Here is a 24,489-nt window from a genome sequence, read left to right on the forward strand (position 1 = left end):
GCATCTTTCAGAGACAAGTGGCACTCCTGTAGAAACACAGTATCATATCTGACTGATTTCAGACTGTGAAGTATCTTATTCCTCTTTTTGGGGTTCCCCAAACCATTTACATTCCATGTGGCTAGGCGCAAGTTACTATCAGCCGTAGACATAGTAGTATGACAAATATGTCACTGGTACCAGGACTGTGATATGCCTTGGGTGAGCTCTGTAAGAACAAAACTTCATGAACATAACTCTTACACTATAAAATAAAAACTGCGCAAAACTCTGAACATAGCGCATCTTAAAACCCTTCAGGTCCGTGATCTGTCAGTAAAGTAACTCTGACCAACCAAGCCCATCAGCAGTGTCTTTATGAAAACTGCAGCACCTTTAACGTGTGACTGAATTTTTACCTTGTTGTCAGTTAATCAGCCGATGAGCGTAACCCTTTAGGTGTGTGGGCAGGAGAAGAGAAAGTAAAGAAAAGAAAAAGTTTGATCATACCCCTTTAACAAAAGTTGTCCGTTCCTCATGAAATCCATGGCTGGATTCCTGATGAAATCCATGGCTGTCGTCGGGTTCACAAAGCGGCGCGGTCCCTCTTTTGTGTCGATTCTGAGCGTGGCTGGGTACTGTAGAGCAAACTTCACCGCGCGTTGGTGAAGCATCTTTTTGCACTCCCTGAAGGCATCGCGTTCGGTTACGGTTCCCCTGGAGAAGTTCGGGAAAATCATGACTCGTTTTCCTTCCCACCGAATTTCGCCTTTCTCTTGGGATGCACGTAGGATGCGGTCTCTGTCCCCCGATCGCATAAACTTTGCAATCAAAGTACGACCATTAACGTTGCTCCAGGCAGCCGCGGTCCTGGGACCGAGTCTGTGAGCGCGTTCAACAAACCAGCCCCGCGACGGAGTAGTAATATCCAACATTTCAGGAAACGATTTCTCCAGGAATGCGATTGTGTCCCCAGCTTCACAGCCCTCGGGAAAGCCGACAAAACGCAGATTATTACGCCTGCTCCGGTCTTCCATGTCACCTATCCTGTCACGAAGAGCTTCAAGTTCGGATCCAGTGGCCGGTGGATTAGCCTTCCGCTCGGTTTCTGCATCCTCCAGGAACCCGAGTCTCCCTTTCACGTCGCTGATTCTCGCCACGATAGTTGACAATGTCTCCTCCATTGATGACGTTGCTTTGCGTATCTCCCCCAGACTTTGCATCTCACCAGAAATCTGTTTCAGAACCGTAAAAATGCTTGCAATGTCCACGGCTATGTTTTCTGATGGTTTGTCGCTGTTTTCATTCTGGCATGTTGGTGAGCCGAAGTTAGCATCTTTGCTAGCTCTCACTTGGCCCCCAGCTACGTGCCTTGTATATGGTCGATTTGTATTCTTTTGCGTGCCCGACATTACAGCCAAGTATATCGCCTACAGTCTAACTTGTAATTCAAGGAGTAATGCCAACTCTGAATGTGAATATCGGATAAAAATAACAGACACTGCAGTGCAGGGCTCGGCTAGGCAGCCATCATCTCCACCGTGTCACGTGACTCCTGGTCATGGTTTTATTGATTGCCCTATTGCTTAAACAAAAACTATGTAAGATATCTGAATTCAAATGTAAAAAAATGACTAGACCTTGTTCTGCCTGCACTTCAACTCTAACAAAATTGAGAGTTTCAGAGATTAAGGAGGCCGTCAGGGAACAGGACTAAATGTAATGTACTGTGACTTGGTTGTTAATTCCTCCAAAAGCACACACAGGAATAAAAGCAGGAGGGAACATTGTTAAAAAAGTGAAATTTAAAATGCAAAAGCTCAAATTGAATTGCTGAAACTGAAAGCTTAAATTGAAGATGCCAATGGAAATGTGACAAGGGAAACAACGTGAAACTCAAAATAAGGAATAGAAAAGATTAAATGTAAAAACTTGAAAGTACTAACATTTTTTTTCATTTGCACTTATTTTTTTTGTTTTGAATAATATTTTTATTACATTTTCTGACATAAACACAGACAACAAACAACAAGGCCACAAAAAACAAATCTCCAAGTACTTGTTTTATGATATACACAGTGCCATACACTCAGAGAAAATCGTCTCCCTATATTAAAAAAGTGAAAATATAACTGAGCGAATATGGGAACCAAGTATATGTACATACACAAATATAGACATTCACACATAGACATATGGAAAACGCTCAGTCCTATTACAATTACAATTGACAGCGATGCAGCAAATACAAATCTGCAAAGAAAAAAGAGTAATAAAGAAAAGAAAATAACAATATCAATTTGAGAGAATTTTTTTATTTAAATAAAGAGTTAATGAAAAAATAATTACAGGTAAATTAAAGTCCAGCCTTATGACCCAAAAACATCAGTTAGCCAGTTTTCCTCATTGCCATCTATCATCCCTTTTAGTACAATGGTTGTCAGTCTTTTACCTGCATATTTAAAGAAAGGGGTCCAAATCCTACAAAAATCATCCATCTTACATTTGAAACTATATGTTAGGTATTCCATTGGTAGTAAGTCAAATATCACTTTGTGCTAGCCCCTAATTGTAGGTGGAACATTATCAATCCATCTAAGCAATATATTTTTCCGAGCAGCAAATGTGAGAATACTGAGCAGCCTTCTTTGATGAGACCCTTTAATGTGACAACTAGGCAGGCCAAAAAGCAGAACCTGAGGATCAGCATCAAGCTGGACATTTAAAATCAAATTAAGTTTGCTAACAATTTCACCCCAGTACTCCTCAACATGGATACATGTCCACATACAGTGCCTATAGCTTCCCACCTCTACTTGATATTTAGAACACTTTTCAGACAAACCTGAGTTCATACTGTGTCTGAGCTGAGGTGTAATCTGCAAGCGATGTAATATTCTAAACTGGGTCTCTGGTTCTGTTACATATGGAGATCTCTTTAGCTAACTGCCATATTTCCAATTTCCATTTGCATCGAAGATACCCTAAGTTCATATTGCTAACAGAGTCATAGGCGGAAATCCCGGGGGGGACAGGGGGGACATGTCCCCCCCCTCCAGTAAAGCTGTCCCCCCCCTTGAATAATTTGAGACACAATTAATAATTTTTGAACAATGCAGTAGCATTTATTGAAAGCACAATATAAGCGGTGCTCATTATAATCGCGCAATAATGTGCTATTTACATCTTTAAAGATTTAGTCGCCCCCCCCTCCCATTCTTACAAATGGTTGAGTCCACCCCACACTCTTTCCAACGGGCGGAGCTAGCAGCTGCAGCAGCGTGTGGATGTAGCCTGCTACTCACACCGTGCTTCGCGGGGTAAGAGGTCTATACCACACAGACATAGTTACATAAGTTACAACAACACACATCCCATTTACTAAAAGCGCCAGGTCCAGGCTGTCTGCAACATTTATCCTGCATTGTTCAAAAGCCTACTCAATTACGAGTGCTGTTAAGCTAAGTTAAAAGCTACAGATAGTGAAAGTCACAGACAGAGAGGAGAGGAGAGGGAGAGGAAGAGGAGAGGACAGGACAAGAGCACTGACTCTCTAGCTGTACAACAGAATACATACAGTTTTGTGGCATAGTTGTCAGATGTTTGTTGACAACACAATAAATATATATTTTTGAGAAATTGTTTTATGTTGGATTATTCTTTAAGGTATTTCCTTTAGTTTTGAGATTGTTGTAAAGATATTTAATGGACTGTGGTGGAAGTTAGAACAGTGAACAAAGGTATTATGTCAGATGTGTTCACATAAAGTGTATTATTGCCACCTTCCACCTAATACCATTGTTTTGTATTGCTGGGTGAATAAACAAGAACTTGTATACAGGTAGGGTAAGGACTAATACAGTATAATGCAATTACTGTAATTATCATTACTTTTGATAACATTTTTTAAAACATTTGATCTGAACATGCTGACAGTGCAAGAGTGCAACACTGCGAGAGAGAGAGAGAGAGATAATATCATAATCTGATATCTTTCATCTGGAAAAAGGCAGTTATCTGATTATGAGAAATCTGATAAACAAACTTAGATGTTTGCCTGATAATTAGTTTATTCATTGCGTGTCCATGTTAATTTGATTTCAATCATTTTGTTTTAAATCTAGACATGTGCAGGTGGACTCAGCCAGTGCTAAGAAAGGTCTTCTGCCTGCCTGTTGGAGAGATAGAGATTAAAGTGTCAAATTGCGGTAAAAGATGCTGTATAAAAGACAGGTTACAACTTTTATTCCTTGTCCCCCCCTGGAATTATTCTCTAAAATGTTACTGTTTATTGTCCCCCCCAACTATGACTTGGGATTTTCGCCCCTGAACAGAGTTGAGCTCAGCATATCCCCGACCGAGAACTGCTTTCTTGCCTCTACCAAGGAGTAAACGTTCCATCTGTGATGTCTGACAGTCAAAGTCATACCTGCTTTGATTCTGAATGAAGCTGTGAATTTGCACATACCAGAAGAAGTGATTGCTGGGGAGACCATATTTCTGTCGGATTTGTTCAAATGTAAGCATCACTCCTTTATCAAATAGTTCTCCTAGAGTTAAAATCCCCCTCTCCTCCCACATCCTTAAGCCCATGTCTGAGCGGGCTGGGGCAAAATCCATGTTCCCATATATCGAAGCTAGCGAGGACAATATGTTAGAATGACCCTCTAACTTTATTATTGCTTGCCAGGCTTGCAGACTTGTTGTAATTAAGATGTTCTTGTCCCCAGCATTCCTAGATTTCTTTGAGTCCTTGGCAAATAAAAGACTTGAGAGGGCATTACCTGCATTTGCCGATTCCAGATCTAGCCACACCGATTCTGGGTCATTATTAATCCACTCAGCTATGAATCGAAGCTGTGCAGCCAGCTGAGAGAGCCTAATATTTGGGACAGCTAGGCCTCCCTGCTCTACAGACATTTGCAACTTGGCCATTTTTAGTTGTGGTTTCTTTTTGTTGCAAATAAATGAACTGATCCAGCCATTTACCCGTCTAATTGTTTTATTATTAAATAAAATAGGAACCATTTGAAAGTGATAAAAAAAAGTCTTAGTAGAATATTCATTTTGAGTAAAGCAATTCTACCCATCATTGATAGTGGAAGAGATATCCATCTGTCCAAGTCATCACATATATGCTTTAACAGAGGTTCAAAGTTGGCCTTGTACATTGCTTCTAATGATGGGGTGATGGAAATCCCAAGATAAGTAAAGCCTGTGGGTGACCATTTAAATGGACAAGAGCTGGGCTGAGAAGAGTTGCCTAGCGGCATGACTTCAGACTCAGAAACATTTATTTTATACCCTGAAAATGTACTAAATTGATTTAATACCTCCAAAACAGCTGGTATAGATTTTGCTGGGTTAGTTATAAAAAGCAATATATCGGCAGCATATAAGGCTATTTTATGATCCTTCCCAACAACTGAAATTCCAGTGATATTTGGGCTGTTCCTTATAGCTTCTGCAAGGGGCTCGATCGCTATAGCAAATAACAATGGGGATAACGGGCCCCCCCGCCTGGTTCCTCTGCCCAAAGGAAAGTAGGATGAAAGCTGGCCATTGATCCGAACAGCAGCCAGTGGTCTGTTATACAACAACCTAACCCAGCTGCTGAAAGCATCTCAAAGCCCAAAGGCATTTAAGGTGGAAAAAAGAAAGTGCCATTCAACTCTGTCAAAGGCCTTTTCGGCATCAAGACTTATCACCATATCGGACAACTTCTGCTGATGCGACAACTGAATTACATTTAACAACCTTCTCATGTTGTCACAGGAGTTCCTGGCAACAATGAACCCTGTCTGATCAGTGTTAATAATGGAGGGTAAAACCTTCTCAAGGCGCCTTGCTAATATTTTAGATAATATTTTTAAATCAACGTTTGGAAGAGTAATAGGTCGATATGAAGGACATTCATCAGCTGGTTTTCCCTTTTTAAGTATGAGACTATATATTAGCCTCTGTAAGTGATCTAGGTAAGGAGCTTTTATCAAATGATTCGTTTAGCATCTCCAAAAAAGTACCCATAAGCTCTGAATTCAAATCTTTATAGAATTCACTGCTAAGGCCGTCAGGACCTGGAGACTTCCCTGATTGTAAGGTCTGCAATGCCTCTAGGACCTCCTGCTTTGTAATTGGTCCATTTAGCCCCTGTTTTTGTTCCTCTGTTAGTTTAGGTAAAGTAAGCTTTGACATAGGGGCGGCTGTAGCTCAGTGGGTAGAGCTGGTGGACCAGTGATCGGAAGGCCACTGGTTCGAATCTCCGGCTCCCCTGGGGTGGGACTGAGCTACATGCCGAAGTATCCTTGAGCAAGATACTGAACCCCAGAATTGCTCCTGATGTGCAGTTGGCACCCTGTGGGGCAGCCACTGCAATCAGTAAGGGTCCTGCAATGAGCTGGCGACTCATTCAGGGTGCACCCTGGCCTACGCCCAGGAGTAGAACTGGATTTGGCCCCAGTAAGCCCCGCAACCCCTCAGGGGGATAAAAAGCAGCAACATCCCGCAACCCTCGCGGAATAAGCGGAAGAGAAACGAACGAACGAAGCTTTGACATAAACCTCCAGGGCTCTTCCCTGCTATAAAATTCCCTAAGTAAGAAGAGAAATAGTGCTCTTGTAGCCAACATTGCTTTCATATTAATATCAGAGGGGTATTTTGCATGTGTCTTCTCCAAATCAGCAAGTCTGCCTTCTAACTTTCTTTGGGCTTCTAAAGATTTACGTTGTTTACTTTTCACATAAGGCCTCTAGCATAAACCTTACAGGTTTCCCATAATACTGATGGGCTTATATCTGGGGTTTTATTTATTTTGTAAAATATGTTAAATTCTGATTTAAAATAAGAAATGTATTTAGGATCACTAAGTAAATGCGAATTGAAATTAGAAGAGCACTGTTTCTCTGTAAAGAGCAATTGTAAAAATATTGGGCTGTGATCAGAAATAGAAATAATTCCTATATCGCAAGACACAACAGACGGAAGCATTATCTTAGGGATGAAACAATAATCTATTCTAGAACTACTCTTATAAGCATTGGAAAAAAAGTGAACTCTTTAGAAGTAGGATGAACAGTTCTCCATACATCAATAAACCCAAACTCCTCACATGTGTCTATTAATGCTCTGGCTCTTTTTGATGGGACCTTGGGATCTGCAGGCATTTTTTCAATAAGCGGGTTCAGGTGGCAGTTGAAATCCCCACTCACAATACAACATTAAGTTTCAAGTTCAGCAAACTCCAAGAATGCCTTTGTGACAAAATCAGGGTGATTTGGAGGCGCATAAACATTAAGAATTGAAATGTATTTCCCGAACAGCAGACCCTTAATTATAATGTATCGTCCACTACTGTTTTAAACACAAGATTGAAGTTTAAAGCGCAATTTCTTATTTATCAGGATACATACCCCTATGCTGTTTGATGTATAGGATGAGAAAAAAGTCTGATCAACTCAGTCCCGCTTAAGTTTAAAATGTTCTAGATCCTTTAAATGGGTTTCCTGTAGGAGGGCGATTTCCACTCCCTCCTTTTTAAGAGAGGTGAGAATCTTCTTTCTCTTCACTGGATGATCAATGCCCCGTACATTCCAAGTACAGAGTTTAATACTAGGCATGTTCATAGTTAATTTAAGTACATAGCATATCTTAAATTGTTGCTACTCATCACTGTCACACATTTATCATTATCCATAGCCCACATCCAGCATGTCTTTGGGTGCATAAATAGTATACCAACGGGACTGAGCATGCTGATACCATGTAGCAAAACAGTGGCCATTCCTGGAACAAAACTATTTACACTTGGTCCTTCACATACCGTTCTAGAACCTCCAAACTTGAGATCACACCACAGAGAGCAAGTTCAAACCCTCCTTTCAGGTGGAGGACCCCCTGCCTAATAGTGATGGGAATGGCAGTTCTTTTTACTGTACTGAATCTCTAGAATCCGTTCATTAAAATGATTCGTTCAAAAGATTGGTTCACCGAATCGTTCAGTGCTCTCCAACTCCCTGAACTGTTAAGCAGCCAAACGATCCGTCATTCAGTTCATGATTCAGCCCTGAGGTTCACGTTTACTTACTGAGGGACGGTGCGTTCACGGACTATAGTACACAATCATTCGCGGGAGACGCAGCGCTGCTTTGAGTGGTATACATGTACTAAAATTATTACATGGTGAAAGTGTCCTCTGTGCACAGTAAAATCAATTAACATGATGTTACACGGATGTTAGCAACACAGCGCTAGTTTTAGCAGTACGGTTACTGAGCGTGAATCAACTCCTCTGCCCTAAGTGAGTGACTGACTGACACAGCGCCACTTTCGGCACAGTACGTGAACGAGAATCACGTCCTCAGCGATGCAAATCATGAGTGAGTGACAGCGCGAACATGATTCACGTCCTGGTGTCCCTCGTGAACGTCCTGTTGAGGATGTGAATCACGTTCGCGCTGTCACTTGAATCAGCGTGAACGTCAATCACGTTCATGAACGTGACGGCAGGTCAGCCTTCGTTTGCGAACGACCTGCTGAGGACGTGAATTACGTTACCTGCTGAGAATCACGTTTGCGAATGTGAGTGACTTTTACTGTGCAGTAAAATCACTTAACATGATGCTACACGGATGTTAGCAACACAGCGCTAATTTTAGCAGTACGGTTACTGAACGTGAATCAACTCCTCTGCCCTGAGTGAGTGGGTGAGTGACACAGCGCCACTTTCAGCACAGTACGTGAACGAGAATCACGTCCTCAGCGACAGTTCTCTGTGTGCAGTAGGTTCGCGAATCATGAACGAATCACAGTGCAAACGTGAATCACGTCCTCAAAGTTCTCTGTGTGAGTCGCGGCAGTTCCACTCCCCGCCGGTGTGCTCGCGGCTGAGCTCAACTGAACTGAGAAAGGAACGAATCAGTTCATGAAGTGATTTCGTTCACTTCATTCACTCAAAAGATTTGTTCGTTTGAACGACATGTTCGCGACCGACACAACACTACTGCCTAACGCTAAATGCAAGCACACTCCCTACTTGTCTGGCACAGTAAGTTGTAGTAGCGGTGGCTGAAAATATAGACAGACACTATCCCTACCACTCAAAAGTGACAATGATAATAACCATTATATAATTCCAATAGGAAACTAAGCTAAAATAAAATAGAAAGACAAACACAACTGGTAGGGCACTGGTCCTGATGGCAGTGGCAGTGAGAGGCAGGTCAAAACAAAAAGTTCAGACCTGCCTCTCAAGTCTGGTATCTTTCAGAGCATTTCGTGAGCCTCATGCTTCCTTAAAAGTAAACATAAACATACACTGTGAAGCATCACGTAATTTACATGGGAGGTAATTAACGGATGTGGCGTGAGTAAATACTGCCTGTGTATTTCTAGATGACGATACAAAATAATACCCACTGAGATGTATTTCTTTCTTCCTGAAAGATATATCCCGGTCTGAATCAAGAGTCTTTCCGCGGGGGAACATATTAGGAAGTTACGGTGAAAGACGGGCTCTGAAACCTCCAGGTAAAGCGCCGGGAATTAACACAAGAAAGTGGCTCACCTCACCTGCGCATCATTGGACAGCTACAGAGAGTCAACAAATGCTGAGGCCTCTTCTGGAGAATGAAAGGTTTTAACCGTATCATTCACTGTAATCCTGAGGGAAGCGGAGTAGATCATGGCATAACGAGCTACCTCGATGTCCTGGAGCTTCTTCCGTACCTGGTCGTATTCACGTCGTCTTTTCTGTGTAGCAGCAGCAAAGTCCAGGAAGAAGTGAATCCTCGCTCCGTCCTGTCGGATGTCTTTGAGTCGTCTAGCCGCATCCATCACCCTTTGCTGGTCACTGAAGTTGTGAAACCTCACTATCACTGCGCGTGGAAATCTTTAAGTCTGGGGACAGCGGAGCCTTTGCGCCCTTTCCAATTTGACTCAGCCCACTTTGGTATCCAGCTCTAGGAGCTGGGGAATCCAAGACTCCATAAACGTTGTTGGGTTTGTCCCCTCCAGCCTCTCTTGTAGGCCAATAATCCTCACGTTTTTGCGTCGACCTCTATTCTCATAATCGTGAAGCCGCTCTGTCAGCTCCCTCGCTGTTTTTTCCAAAGCTAGCAAGCGCGGATCAGCATCAGTAGACGCATTTTCCACCGCTAAAATTCTCTGTTCCGCCTCACTGACATGGTCAGTGACTTCTTTCAAACTCTGAGAAATATTTGTGGTGATATCGTGCAGCATCTTTTCTAATTTTTCGTCCATCATAGTGACAATATGCGCTGTCATCTCTTCAAGAGCTTTGGTCAGACCCGGATCAGGTGCCACGCTAGTATTAGCTGCTAGCATAGCATCGTCGTCTTGAGGGGAGGCCACAGGCATATCTTTCTTCTTCGAAAGTTGTTTAGTAGGCATTTTACCTGCAGGTTTGCTCAAAAATTGTTCCAGGGACATCACCCAGAGTAGTCACTCCGTTTTTTCTTGGGATTGAACGCCACCAAGAATAAAAAATGCAAATATTGCAGGATAAGTGTGCCAGAGCTCCGACAAAACGTGGCTACTCAGGTGCTTGCATCACCAGAAGTGAAAGTAATAACATTTTTGTAAAGCACAAGGAGAAATAATCAGACAATCACAGCAATCTGTCATTTTTAGTAACTTAAGTGAGAGATTTTGTTATAAGCTATAGCTGTCACTGTAATAAGTAAAATATATAAAACAACAACTAAAACTCTTGAATTTATCAGAAAGAATATCTTTTCTTGAATTGTTGTGCAATGATGTAATATGGTTACTACTACAATTAAGGGGTACAAATAGTTTTGGAGAGGAAATTCAAACCCAGAATTATTATATTTACAATATTAATGAGGTTATAATACAAACTGAGAAATGATTCTTGATCCTTAAGTGAATCAACAAGCTGTTCTTAGAGGAAGATAAGTTCCCAATACACTGTTTGAGGCTAGGAAAGTGGAAGGGTCCGCCACATATAATCAAAGTAAACAGTATAAATTGTGCTGTCCTTTAAGATCAGTTTATCAGTTTGTTCAGTTTATTCAGTCATGAAGACAGAGACAGTTTGTTTGTTTTGTTTGTTTAGTCACAAAAAATGCAGATCTTTCTCTGCAGATTAACATTCTTCCCAAAACTACATCGTGCACCTTTAAATTAAAATCTGAAAATCTTAATGAACACCAAAACATCCACACTATTACATTTTCATTTTTAAATGGTGTTTTAAAACAATCAATCAAGATGTTTTGACTTCACATTTGGGAAGCTGTCATATTGTCCATTTTTATTTATTGATTTAAAAAAATATTTTTTTTTACAGTCAGTGATCAGTGGCCTGAAAACACATATGACACGACCATTCAAGTACAGTGAGCACATGCAGGTCCGAGTAGCCAGAAAGTAAATTGACAGAACAACAAAAGGAGGAGGAGAAGAGTTATGAGGTGGGGATGACTGTTCTTCAGACTAGTATCCTAGATGATGCTTGAAAAAGAATAAATAACACTGTGTTTTTGTGATTCTTTCCCATCATTCACAATACATGATATATTTGCAAACATTTATCCAGGACAATTGTTGTTGTTTTAATGTTTATGTTGATCAACAACCATTATCACACCATGGCGGTGATGTGTCTGGGGCCTGTTTCAGAGTGCAGGTGAACTTAAATCTGAACTCTGATATGAATACATGTAAATGTAGAGTATGATTTTTATCTTTAAAAACAGGAGTGGAGAAAAAAACAAGTAGACACTATTACTGTACATTTTGTTATAGCCTGGCCACATTCTTCATCTACCAGCCTTGAATTTCTTTAAATGATGAGAAGTGCTAGAGTCCTACCTTATTTAGCCTACATTAGATTTTCTTTATCAAGTGAAGATGAAACTATGAATCAAACATTAATAAGAAATACTTTACCTAAAAATATTTAGTCAAAATATATTAAGATCATGTAGAAGCCTTTATTAAAAATATTTTAAACCACATTTGATCCACTTTTAGGATCTTAAAGGCTATTCAGCAGCACCACAATTGCCTCAGAAATATTCCCACAATCTCCTTCATGCTCCAAATGTTTCAGTGCAGGGAACAGTTGCCTTAATATTGGCTGTGTTATTAGAAGGACACAAGATGTTATTCTGAGCTGAGGATGAATCACTCACTGTATATTTATGATGAATGGGATAAAACCACAATGTCCAGAGGTGGCTGTCTCTGTCCTACATGGTTGACAGATTGATCATAAAGGCAACCATGTTAAAGCTAGGGTTGGTAAGTTATTCTAGAAGCATTTTTTTTAATTTTTTCCCCCATCCAATTGTCACATTCATACATTCAGCCTATATCAAATGATTGGACTGTCTACCTACATCTGCCTGCGCACACTCTGCCCTTTGCCCTTATTGCATATGAGTGGAGTTTTCTACAGGACCAGCTGGATGCATTTCTAAAGCTATTGGTGAGCTAGTGGCACAAGAATGGCAGAGAAAGGGCAGCCAAAATGTCCTAAACAATATACAAACTTGACAGCAGTAAGTACTAACATTAGCAATGTCTGTTTTTTTCAGTTTATTATGATAATGTTAGGTGTTTTTCTACATGTGAGTGAGATATGACTTAGTTGGTTATGGCTAGCCAAGACAAGCTCCCAGTACACAGCCACTGAGCCTGTTCTTCAGCAGCCTGATAACTCAGTAGCACTATGTATACAGCCCCTGACCCAAAGAACAAGTGAGCAGCAGTAACAGACTGTCATTAGCCGCTAACTAAGTAGCACAAAGCACACCACCCCTGAGCCCAATAAAAGAGCCACTGCTGCAGCAACACACTCTTTTGGAGGGTTATATTAGCATAAAGCACACACATGGAGTAAATATTGAGCTTGGATTGGTCATAATGGTTATTTTGCTTCTGTTTACATGATTGTGGCACTTCTGCATTTAACGCATTAGCCAGCGAGAGCTAAAGGGCAGACTTTGTCATCAGGCAGTGTGCATTTATGTGTTTGGCTTTGAAGAGAGGAAGTTGGACTTTTTCAGTTGAATACTTCAAAAATGTTGCTCTTGCCAGTGTTTTTCCCAACCCCAGCTCTAAAAATATTCCTTGTATGACAAACTTGCATCTGTCAGGTATGTAAACTTTTGCTAAGTAATGTAAATAGACTGTATACTGTATCTTAGCAATCATTCAAAGCGCTTTACAATACAGGTCAGCATTCATCCATTCTAACACTGGTGCCGACTACCATGCAAGCGCCTGCTGCTCATCAGGAGCGTGAACCATTCATATGCACTCACACACTGAGGTAACATGTAGACTGCAAGAGGCAAGAATCGAATCAATGATCCTCTGAATAGTAGATGACAGCACAGCTGCCATCCTGAGCCCAATATGTGCTTCAATATTGACCATATGAATGAGGAAATGAATAGGTGTTTCAAACAGCTGCTTCAGGTTCAGCACGAGGGGAGGAATCAGAGAGAAACTCAGAGTTTGTTGAAGAGAACCTGTTGGTGCAGGTTAGATTCACAGGGCATTTTATAGCAGTAACTGAACCAGAATTTACGTTGTCTCCCTAACTGGAATGGAAAACCCAGAGTTTCCCCTTATCTCTGACTTAACAAACTCAGAGTTTTCACTAAATCTGCTTTCTGAAGTAGGACCCTGGACTGCAAACAGCACCGCAGTCTTGATTTGATGTTCTATAAAAACAGAAAACCACAACACTCTTCGCTTTAGTCACTCATTAAGATGTCCAATGCAAATGTAGCACTGACAATATGAACAATACTGGCAAAGTTGCTTGTTAGCATAGCCTATTCAGCAAGCTGACTCACTAAGCCTGCAGTAGCTGATATAATTATAGCTGTACTTAAGGAGGTTATTGGAGTTTAAAGATTAAGTATTGACTTAAAGATATGATACTTGGCAAAATCGTGTTGTGCATAAACTTTTTTTTGGTCAGCCATAGCAGATATTTTAGGTGATATCTTAGTAATTACAAGGCTAACAAAGGCTGCAAGCAGCGATGAATGGGCCCTCGCAGTCCACGCACGTAGGGGCATGCTGCTGTTGGGGTGTGCTGCATACCCTGCCCCTTTGTCTTATTATTGCGTACGTTTCTCTTAACTGTCTGTGTTTCAGACAGTGCAGGAAGGAGTTAAATGTCATTTCCTGTGTCCAACATGTGGCGCTGTGACTATGACTGATATCATATAGACTATTGGCCTATGTGTTCAGGGCTGGACTCTTATCAAACATGTGAAGTTTGGTCCAGATAGGAATGAGGAGGCTGTTCCTTTATGATTGGGTGGCTTGCTCCTGCTGGTATAAAATAATGTACGCTGAAGTCAGAAAAACTCTCTGCAATCTACATAAAAACAAAATGGACAACAGGTGAAAAATCCCTCAAATTAATTTGTGGCCAGTTGTGTTTTGATTATTGATTGGCGGTGACGCTGTCAGAGGGTGTGCTCACCTTTTAGTAGCATATCACCTTGTAATGTATGAAATGGAGGAAAAACCTATAAATGTCATGTAAATGGGATGTTTGTCTGAATTCCTGTGTCCAGTAGGTGGTGCTATGGATATGACACAGTATTGATGCATGGAGGTATTCAGGGCGACATCGTATACATGTGTGATGAATTAGGTGTAGTTTTAGGTGAAGTTATAAGGGCTTGATGCTTTATGGTGAAGCATGAAAATGGATTGCACCATGACACTCACCATGTTTGACGTAGGCGAAAGCTTTTGATAACTTTTCATGTTCAAGGTTTGAGGATGATATTGAGTGAATTGAAAGTCTGAGGTGCTCAATCTGTAGGAGGAATTCGTTAAAGAACGAGGCATGAAAATCTATCAAAATGGGGGTGAAATGGGAACTTTGAATCAAAATGGCCGACTTCCTATTGGAGTGACAGTTTGGTCTGGTCATGATACATATGCATACCGTATGTCATTCATGTATATGCATGTAGAAGGCGGGGCTTGGATTTTTAATATTTAACACCTTTCATCAGTTATCCTTAGGAGGGTATTGGCAATAATTGTACCAAGTTTTGTGTTAATCCGACTTACCAATGTGGAGATATAAAATACTTGAATTTAAAGAGTGCCACCTAGTGGTAATTGACCAACATTTTGCACAGAGCCTTAGGGGCTCATGGGGAAGTAGTAGTCTGAGTTTCATGTCATTCATATCAAAATTGTTTTATTCACAAAGACGATAGATTGTAAAATTTTTGGGCAGGTGTGACCTATATTCCAAGTTTGGTGAGTTTTGGGGTATGTTCAGGCAGTGAAAAATGCGATGATTTGGGACAAAAAATCGTCACTACAAAGACAATAGGGACCACGCAGGTGAAGACCTGCTCAGGCCCTAATTAATACAAGCTGAATTTATTATCATTTTCATAAATGTTTAATCATAAATCATGTCATAGTTCCAAAATCGTTTTAACAAGTCTAAACACACACTGTGTTTAGACTTGATAAATAAGTCAAACATTTTCAGTGTTAAGCAGCTCATTGTGGATCTTTCTTTCTTTCTTTCTTCAGGTTCCGAATGTTGAACATGTCCACCCCTAGCGAGCTGAAGTCTCCCTGCGTGACTCGCAACGGTCTGGTCAAACTGCCCCCCAGCCAGCCTAACGGTCTGGGCAGTGCAAGTATCACCAAGGGGACACCTGCTGCCAAGAATCGTTTGTGTCAGTCCTCCTCAGTACCCTCCATCCTACCCCCTCCACCATCATCCCTTCCCTACCACCACCACCTGGACGGCCCTGGCATGCCCAACTCAGCAGCCTCTCTGTTGGGCTCTGACCTGGAGCCTGGAATGCCTCTGGTGGGCTTGAAGCCATCTCTTCGTCAGCTTCCCCCTCTCACTCTACCAAAACCGATGTTGCTGGAGCGCCAGCTTGTTCTGGATGAGAAGCTACTCAACAGATTGCTCTGGTACTTCACCACAGCTGAAAAATGTGTCTTGGCACAGGTATGCAAAACATGGCGCAAGGTGCTGTACCAACCCAAGTTTTGGGAGGGCGTGACACCCATCTTGCATGCCAAGGAGTTATATACCCTGCTGCCCAATGGGGAGAAGGAGTTTGTCAGTCTGCAGGCCTTCGCCCTACGTGGATTCCAGTCATTCTGCTTAGTGGGTGTATCAGACCTGGACATTTGTGAGTTCATCGACAACTACCCGCTGTCCAAGAAAGGTGTTCGCTCAGTCAGCCTCAAGAGGTCGACAATTACAGATGCTGGTTTGGAGGTGAGTCAGGTTTTGTTTTTTATTAATTTCTTGAGAAATTACATCACAGGTAGGTTTACCCCTCCTTAATCATTTTTACTGGTCCTTATTAGCCAGTTACTTGTGACTGTCATTATTATTCTATCATTATTATTAACACTGGCTTATATTTTAGTATGGTTAGTGGCCTCATTTATAGGATGGAGGCTGAATACATTTATTGGTGCACAATGGAGAGGACCTGTAAAAAACACTTAAATTAATTATTAAAGTATTTCTGATTCTGATTCTGATTCTGACACCAGTCACAGTATATATGTGTGGATATGGAACATAGGTAGCATAAGTTGTGATTGTTAACATAGCATGGTCAGCAGCAGTAACAAAACATTGAAAGACACAATGATTTCCTCTTTCCTGCATATTTCTCTCTAATGCCAGTATGCCATCATATTCTATTGCTAGGAACAAAAGAGTTAAGTGTTTCTCAGATGGATATTCATACCTGCAAGGCCAGGTTGCTATTCTGGGATGAGTGGTCTGTTGCCATGGAGAGAGCTTGGATTGTTAGCAATGTAAGCTATATATGGACTTTCCTGTAGTTGGGGGCTGATTTGTGCCTTACCATTTTGTTGCATATTAAATGGGAAAATTGCTAATGCAAAAATGTCAGTTTGACAGCATAATATTGTAAAAATCAATGAAGTTTTGAAATCATTGAAACTTAGCTCTGCATTATGATTTTTTTTTCTGCTTTTCCACAGTAACACAGTTTATTGCTGCTTATTTTATTTAATTCCAGAAGTTTTAATTACAAAGTGTTTTTTTCGCAATGATGGTGTCAAAGTCTTTGTCTTTCTGTAGAGACATGCAGGCCTGAGCTTGTGTAGTAATGTTATAGGCTGTTTCTTTGGTTTTACAAGACTAAAAACAGATATCATAAAAGGAGGAAAGGAAAAAAATGACAACAATTTCTACTGCTTAATAATGTCCCATAGATAGATAGATACAGAGAGAGAGAGAGAGAGGTGATGATGCATAGTAAGCTTTTTAATTATTAACAAATCAATTATTATACATGTATTATTATTATTATTATTATTATCATTATTATTATCATTATCATCATCATCATCATCATTATTATTATTATTATTATTATTATTATATAATGTTGTTTGGATCTTGGATCTTTACTAACCCATTATTTTATTAAGAGGAGAAGAGGGAAGAGGAGAAGTGCCTCTGAAATAAAATAAAGTAGACAGGTAAAAAAATATTTCTGGATGAAATTAAAAAACTGTAATCAAAGATTGCGGTAAAAAAAATGGCTGCGACTAAAAAATACATCTGTCCACTCCAGTGGCCATAATACACCAAAGGATGTAGTCTACCTAATTAGACCTGCCGCATTTTGTGTGTTTTTAAAAATTACGATATATTTTACACTTGAATAAATAATAAAAATAATACTAATTCATTTTATTTAAGAGCGCTTTTCTAAATACTAGAATAGAATAGAATAGAATAGAATAGAATAGAATAGTCTTTATTGTCATTGTACAGGAGAGTACAATGAAATTGAGGGTGCTCCCGCAGCAACAAATAAAAAAAAGCAACACATAGAACAAATAGTAATATAAATATAAATAAATTATATATATAGCTCTTTAAGGTGCTAAAGGGAGGTAGGAGGAGGTAGATTGGGTTTGTTCTTGTCGGGCGGGGGGGGGTTTGTGAGTGTATCCGTTCGTATTTGTAGTTGGTATGGCCCAGGGGAAGAAGCTGTTCGTCAGCCTGCTGGTATGGGACTTTGTTGACCTGTAGCGTCTCCCAGAGGGCAACAGATCAAACAGGGGGTAGGCAGGGTGTGAGGGGTCTCCTGTGATGGCCTTGTTTCTCCTGAGGCAGCACGATGTGGCAATATGTTCCAGGCTGGTTAGAGGGCAGCCGATGATCTTTTGGGCAGTGTTTATGACCCTCTGCACCGCCTTCCTGTCCTCGGCTGTTGAGCCTGCGTACCACACACCCAGACAGTACGTCAGTACGCTCTCCACAGAGGAGTGATAGAAGGCCAGCAGCAGCTTTGTGTCCAGTTTGTTTTTCCTGAGGACACGCAGGAAGTGTAGTCGCTGCTGAGCCTTCTTAACCAGGGCCCTGATGTTGTAGGTCCAGGAGTGGTCTGCGGAGATGTGGGTGCCCAGAAACCTGAAGGTGGTGACAGTCTCCACCTGTTCTCCATTTATCAGGAGGGGGGTGTTGTCATGTCTGTTCTTCCTGAAGTCCATGATGAGTTCTTTTGTCTTTTGGATATTCAGGGTCAGGTTGTTGTCTGAGCACCATAGCGACAGTTCCTCCACCTCGGCCCTGTACGCTGTCTCGTCCTCGCCTCTGATGAGTCCAACCACTGTGGTGTCATCCACATATTTAATAATGCGGTTGGTTGGGTGAGTTGTACAGGGCGTACAGAAGAGGGCTCAGAACGCAGCCTTGAGGGGAACCAGTGCTGAGTGTGAGTGCAGTGGAGTGGTGGGGGCCGAGTCTCACAGACTGTGGGCGACAGGAAATTTCTAATCCAATTGCAGGTGGGGAGGGGGGATCTATAGTTCCAGCAGTTTGGTGATGAGAATGTCTGGAATAATGGTGTTAAATGCTGAGCTGTAATCCACGAAGAGCATCCTCACATAGCTCTTCTTGTTCTCCAGGTGGCTCAGCGCTGTATGGAGTATGAGAGTGATGGCGTCCTCTGTAGAACGGTTTGCCCTGTAGGCAAACTGGTGGGGGTCAAGGGAGGGAGGGAGACAGTCTCTGATGTGCTGGGAAACTGATCGCTCCAAGCACTTCATGATTACAGACGTCAGAGCGATAGGTCTGTAATCATTCAGGCTGTCTATGGCAGGTTTTTTGGGGATGGGGACGATGATAGAGGCCTTCAGACATGTAGGGACGGTGGCATGTGTCAGGGAGAGGTTGAAGATTTTGGTGAGGATCCCTGCCAGTTGGTCTGCACATGCTTTAATCACCGCCCCTGGGATACCGTCAGGACCAGCAGCTTCCTGGGGTTCACTGCTCTTAAGTTTTTTCTCACCTTGTGCTCTTGGAGAGAGAGAGGTGGGGTGCTGGAACCAGGGGGAGGCAGTGACTGCAGGTGTGTGGTGGTGGTCTCAAACCGGGCAAAGAAGCTGTTTAGCTCCTCTGCCAGTGTGCTGCTGCTGTTGGAGGATGTGGGAGCTGGGTTGCCTTTGTAGTTGGTTAGGGCCTGGATGCCCCTCCACATCTGACGCGGGTTATTGTCCGTCAGGTATCCTTCTATTTTGTTCTTGTAGGAAACCTTGGCCTGTTTGATGCCCCTCCTCAGGTCAGCTCTGGCAGTGCTGTAGAGAGCTCTGTCTCCCATCCTGAAGGCCGAGTTACGAGCTCTGATCAGGGTCTGGACTTCCTTTGTCATCCAGGGCTTTCTGTTTGGAAAGATCCGGATGCGTCTATCCTCGGTGACGTTATCTACACAGCACCTGATGTAGAAGAGGACAGACTCGGTGTGTGTCTCCAGGTCCTGATCTTCGAAAATGCTCCAGTCTGTGCAGGCAGAGCAGTCCTGCAGCTGGTTGAGAGCATTTTCAGGCCAGGCTTTGATGGTCTGGGTGGCTGGTTTTGTTTGCCTTCTGAGGGGGGTGTAGGCAGGGAAGAGGAGCAGAGAGAGGTGGTCTGATTGTCCGAGGTGGGGGAGGGGGGTCGCTCTGTAGGCATGCTTGATGTTAGAATAAACATGATCAAGTGTGTTTTCTCCCCTGGTTGCACACTTGACGTGCTGGTGAAATTTGGGGAGAACAATCTTGAGGCATGCTTTGTTAAAGTCCCCAGCAATGATGTGCACGCCATCCGGATGAGCCCTCTGTTGTTTACATACCATGAGCTCAAGCTGGCCGAGTGCTGTGCTAACGTTAGCATGGGGAGGGATGTAAACAACGGTTACTATGGCAACCGTTAGCTCCTGTGGCAGGTAGAAGGGTCGACATTGAACAGACATGGCCTCTAAGTCCGGTGAGCAGTGGGTGTCAATCACTCTGCTGTCCGAGCACCAGTCCTCAAGCACATAAGCACAGAGTCCCCCTCCCATGCTCTTACCGGAGGCTTCAGTCTGGTCGCAGCGGTGAAAGGTGCGTCCTGCAAGCTCCACGGTAGCATTGGGGATATGTGGGCGCAGCCAGGATTCGCTAACAATCAAAAGACAACAGTCATGGATGTGGCGGTTGTAGGCGATCTGTGACTGCAGCTCATCTATCTTGTTCGCAAGGGATCTTGCGTTTGTGAGGAAGATAGATGGTAGCGGAGGTCTGTGTGGGTGGTTCCTAAGCTGATTTAGTAGTCCTGCCCGGCATCCTTGTTTCTGCCTCCTCTCCCTGCGCCGCCTCCAGCGCTTGCTGGACCCGATAACAATCCATGGGGTGCCCGGCGGTCTCGCTATCTCCGGTGGGATGCCGTTGGTCCGTGCGAAGGCACCCGTGATTTCTATTTTTGCCTGAAAACTAATTCTTATCAGGTCTTGGCGACTGTAGATGGTCCGCTGTGGCATGTGTGTGCCAGAAGAACAAAAAAAAAAAAGACATATAAAACACAAAAAAGATGCAAAATAACAGGGAGCTCTAAGCCGCTGCGTCTGGACGTGCTGCCATGGAAACGCAAAAAAAACAACTAAAAAAAAATTCAAATACTCAAAGACACTGTACAGAAAAAGAACATTAAATCAGCAAAACATTATAAAAGAGTACACTAAAGACACATTAGATTGAGCTAAACTTCAAAAGCCATTTTAAAAAGGTATGTTTTTGTCCGTGATTTGAATGTTGGAGGGTCGGTCACGGATGTGTTTTGGGGAGAGAGTTCCAGAGGGTGGGGGCAGCTACAGAGAAGGCTCTGTCTCCCCAGGTTTGGTGTTTGGTCCTGGAAGGTGGAGTCAGGAGGTTTGCATCGGATGAGCGGAGGCTGCGGGATGGATTGTGGTGATGGAGCAAGTCAGTGAGGTAGGAAGGGGCCTGGTTATGGAGGGCTTTGTGTGTGAGGAGGAGGATTTTAAACTGAATACGCTGTGGAACTGGGAGCCAGTGGAGGTTCTGGAGGACAGGAGTGATGAGATCACGGGTGTGAGTGTGGGTAAGCAGACGTGCAGCGGAGTTATGGATGTACTGTAGTTTATTTAGAGTTTTGGATGGTGTGCCATAGAGGATGCTGTTGCAGTAGTCGATTACTGCAGACAACAATAATAAATAGTCTAAATAGGCTCAATAGGCAGAATATGCCCTTTGGTACATAATGTCTACTGTACTTGAAAGATGTATTTTCGGTTAAGGAAAAAAGAGTATATATATATTATATATATATATAAAAGTAATCCTAACATCCTATTTAGTTGTTTATACCTGTCTGGTTTTCTAAGAATAAATAGATTGAACAGGTTCACAGAATCATGCTTTTACTGGTGATGCATGTCTTCCATTGCAATGGACAGTTAAGTGGGTCCTTAAAAAAAAATGAATCATGAAAATATGACTTTGCACTTAAATAATTCATGCATGAAGGGGTTAATTATTTAGTGCCTGTGGCTGATGTGTCTGTAGAATATTATTCTTGGTGTAGCATTTAATGAAACCCTGAGGTATTTACATTCACCAGACACTAAGAATATATGGGCAAACATAGCTGTGATCAGATGATCAAGACTGGGAAGGGACTCAAATACATAAGGGGACAGAGTTTTTGGAATGTTACAGGCCTGAACTCGAAAACCTTTATAGATTCCTCTAACTGTGGCACTACTTTAGATATATTGTAATAGACATTCAATTGGCAAACATAGAGGATGGAAGGATGACAATATCAATGTCCCTTTTAACTCTCAATACAATACAAAAAATATTTTAAAATCCCAAGAGAAAATCAGAAGAGGTGCTGTATATTAACGAGAAATTTTACAAGGAAAGTCATAGGGTCCTCTCTGGGGAAGAGTGGCAAACTTAGCATGGTGGAAATCTACAAGTTTCCATATTTGGAGGACATTTTTCTGGAAGGGATTGGTCTGATTTTTAATTCCCCCCCTCATTTAGACTGTTGGAGATAATGTCAGGCTACAATGCGAGTCATATTTCCGTATGTTGGTCCTGTCCTGTCCTGGCAGTTTACTGAAGGAATGTCCATTAGACTGAAGGGGAAGCATTTAGAACTACTATCCCTTCTAGATTTGATGTTCCTTAGCAGGGGTGCCCACACTTTTTTAGCTTGCAAGCTACTTTTAAAATGACCAGGTCAAAATGATCTACCTATATTAAAAATACTACATATATACTGAGTATACTTTATGTAATACAATGCATAACTGATATCGAGAGAGTAATGTAACCCTCGGTATTGCACATAAAAACTAACAGCAGTAATGCACATAGGTGACAAACAGCCATCAATATTGCACACAATTTACATACCGGGAGCTGGGTTTTCTTGATCACGTTTTTGAATAACTGAAAAATAAACTATCCCCGCATGCGTTCTTTCATGTGCAGTAATGTTAATAGCTCCTCTTTTTCAGTCATATCTGTAAACACCATCCGAATAAAAATGCACTACTGAGCTGTATCACTGGTGTCTGTAAACTCATCTAATTGCAGTGAAAAACACTTGCAGTCGGTGATGTCTCTCCGAAGCTGCTGTGTCAAATACTCGGCCATTACTTCACGGCGCTGTGTAACTGTACTTCTTGATAGCTGAAGAGCTTTGATTGATGATTATATTTCTGGTTTGTTTTTAAAATCCCGAAACAAGGAGTCAGCTGCCTCATCGAAGGCCTCTTTTGTCATCTCTCTATCTTGGAAGTACATCTCATGCTTAAAGTGAAACTCTCGCCAAATACTCTCTGCCCCTAGCACGCCATTGAAAATGATTTTATCCCAAAAACGAAAATATGTTCAATCTTAATAGTGGTGCTTTCGTCGTAATTATGCTTTTAAATGAATGTTTGACTTGGGTACATTCACAAAAAGACCTTTGGTTGCATTTTGGCGAGAGTTTCATTTTAATGATAGAGTGACTCACCCATAATGATGCTTTGTTGCCTGCCTTTGTTTGTGAATTCCGCTGTGTGAAAAACTTATGTTGTCCGATTAACTGTGATTTTAGTTCCCTCACCTTTCTCTTTTTCAGCTCTCTTTTCAGAGGAAAGTCAGTGTTGTACTTTTTATGAACAGTTCGAAATTGCCTCTTAACATTACCCTGTTGTATACCTATGCAATATCCCACAAGAGACAGTAACTCTAACTCCAAATGGTTATGTCAAATGTACAGTAAAGTAAGAAAGTAACATTACAAGTAACAAGTAAAAGTGTCATATTTCATTCTTCAATTGTTATTTTGCATTTATTTAATGATTTATCCTTCTCCTTTCTGTCTTTATTTATGATCTAAATGGTTGAAGTTGAGACTGAAGGAAGAGAAAAGTAAAGTCAAAGAGTCTCTTGGATAATAAACATATCTAGCTCGATGATGAAGCTGATGGAATTTTTTCTTTTGTTCTAGTTTTGTTTTCTTTTTTGTTGTTGCTTGTCTTTTTATTTCCTTGAAACACTTCTTTATTGGGTCAAAACAGGCATGAAGTAAAGTCTTGTCTCGTCTTGTAAATCTTCTGGCTAGGAATAAATGACAAAATTAAAAAAAGGCGTGTAACTACTTAGTTCTCCAAGTATAGTATATGAAGCTTGATTGGATTGACAACAAAACAGAAAGTGAGTGTTTTGTTATTGTTGCTGTTTTTTCTGCAGCACATGCTCTTTCATTATACAGTACACTACCTGGTGTTTAAACTGTAACAGTAACTGTACTGCAACAAGTTGTTTAGACACACAGGTAGGCTGACTCATTAGATAGATAACTAGATAGTGTGCGGGAAAAGGTGGTTGTGAACACAGTGGCACATGCTGATTAAGGCATTGTACAACTGTAGTCACCAGCTTTAAATGTCCCTGGCTGCATCCAAATGTTTGTGCTTCAATGCTTTTTCAGTCTCTTAGACTTTGCAGGCATGTTCCAAAGAAATCTGCGAAATCTGAGGGTTGTCCAAACCCACAGTTCATCCAGTCCACAGGCCTTAAGGGGACTTTCTGCAGACTTCCTGAGTGTCCGCTTGGAGTGCAGACCTCAGTGATTTTATTACCCGCAGTTAATTGCAACATAGACATTAGTTTTTCTGATTTTTTTTTTCTGAA

At 41.7% G+C, this 24,489-nt stretch overlaps 1 protein-coding gene across 3 annotated transcripts in view; it reads left to right on the forward strand.

Moving 5' to 3' along the window:
- Positions 1-24,489, forward strand: part of fbxl16 (F-box and leucine-rich repeat protein 16) — a 74,780-nt gene that overhangs the window by 22,853 nt on the left and 27,438 nt on the right. For all 3 annotated transcript variants that reach the window (XR_003982947.1, XM_030409393.1, XM_030409394.1), the window contains exon 2: positions 15,553-16,261. Coding sequence is in view for 2 of the 3 variants with exons in the window: in XM_030409393.1 (XP_030265253.1) it covers positions 15,560-16,261 (702 nt within the window). In the remaining variant the exon portion in view is untranslated. The remainder of the gene's footprint in view (positions 1-15,552; positions 16,262-24,489) is intronic.

Source organism: Sparus aurata, chromosome 24, assembly GCF_900880675.1.
Source record: "Sparus aurata chromosome 24, fSpaAur1.1, whole genome shotgun sequence".
Classification (NCBI taxonomy): domain Eukaryota; kingdom Metazoa; phylum Chordata; class Actinopteri; order Spariformes; family Sparidae; genus Sparus; species Sparus aurata.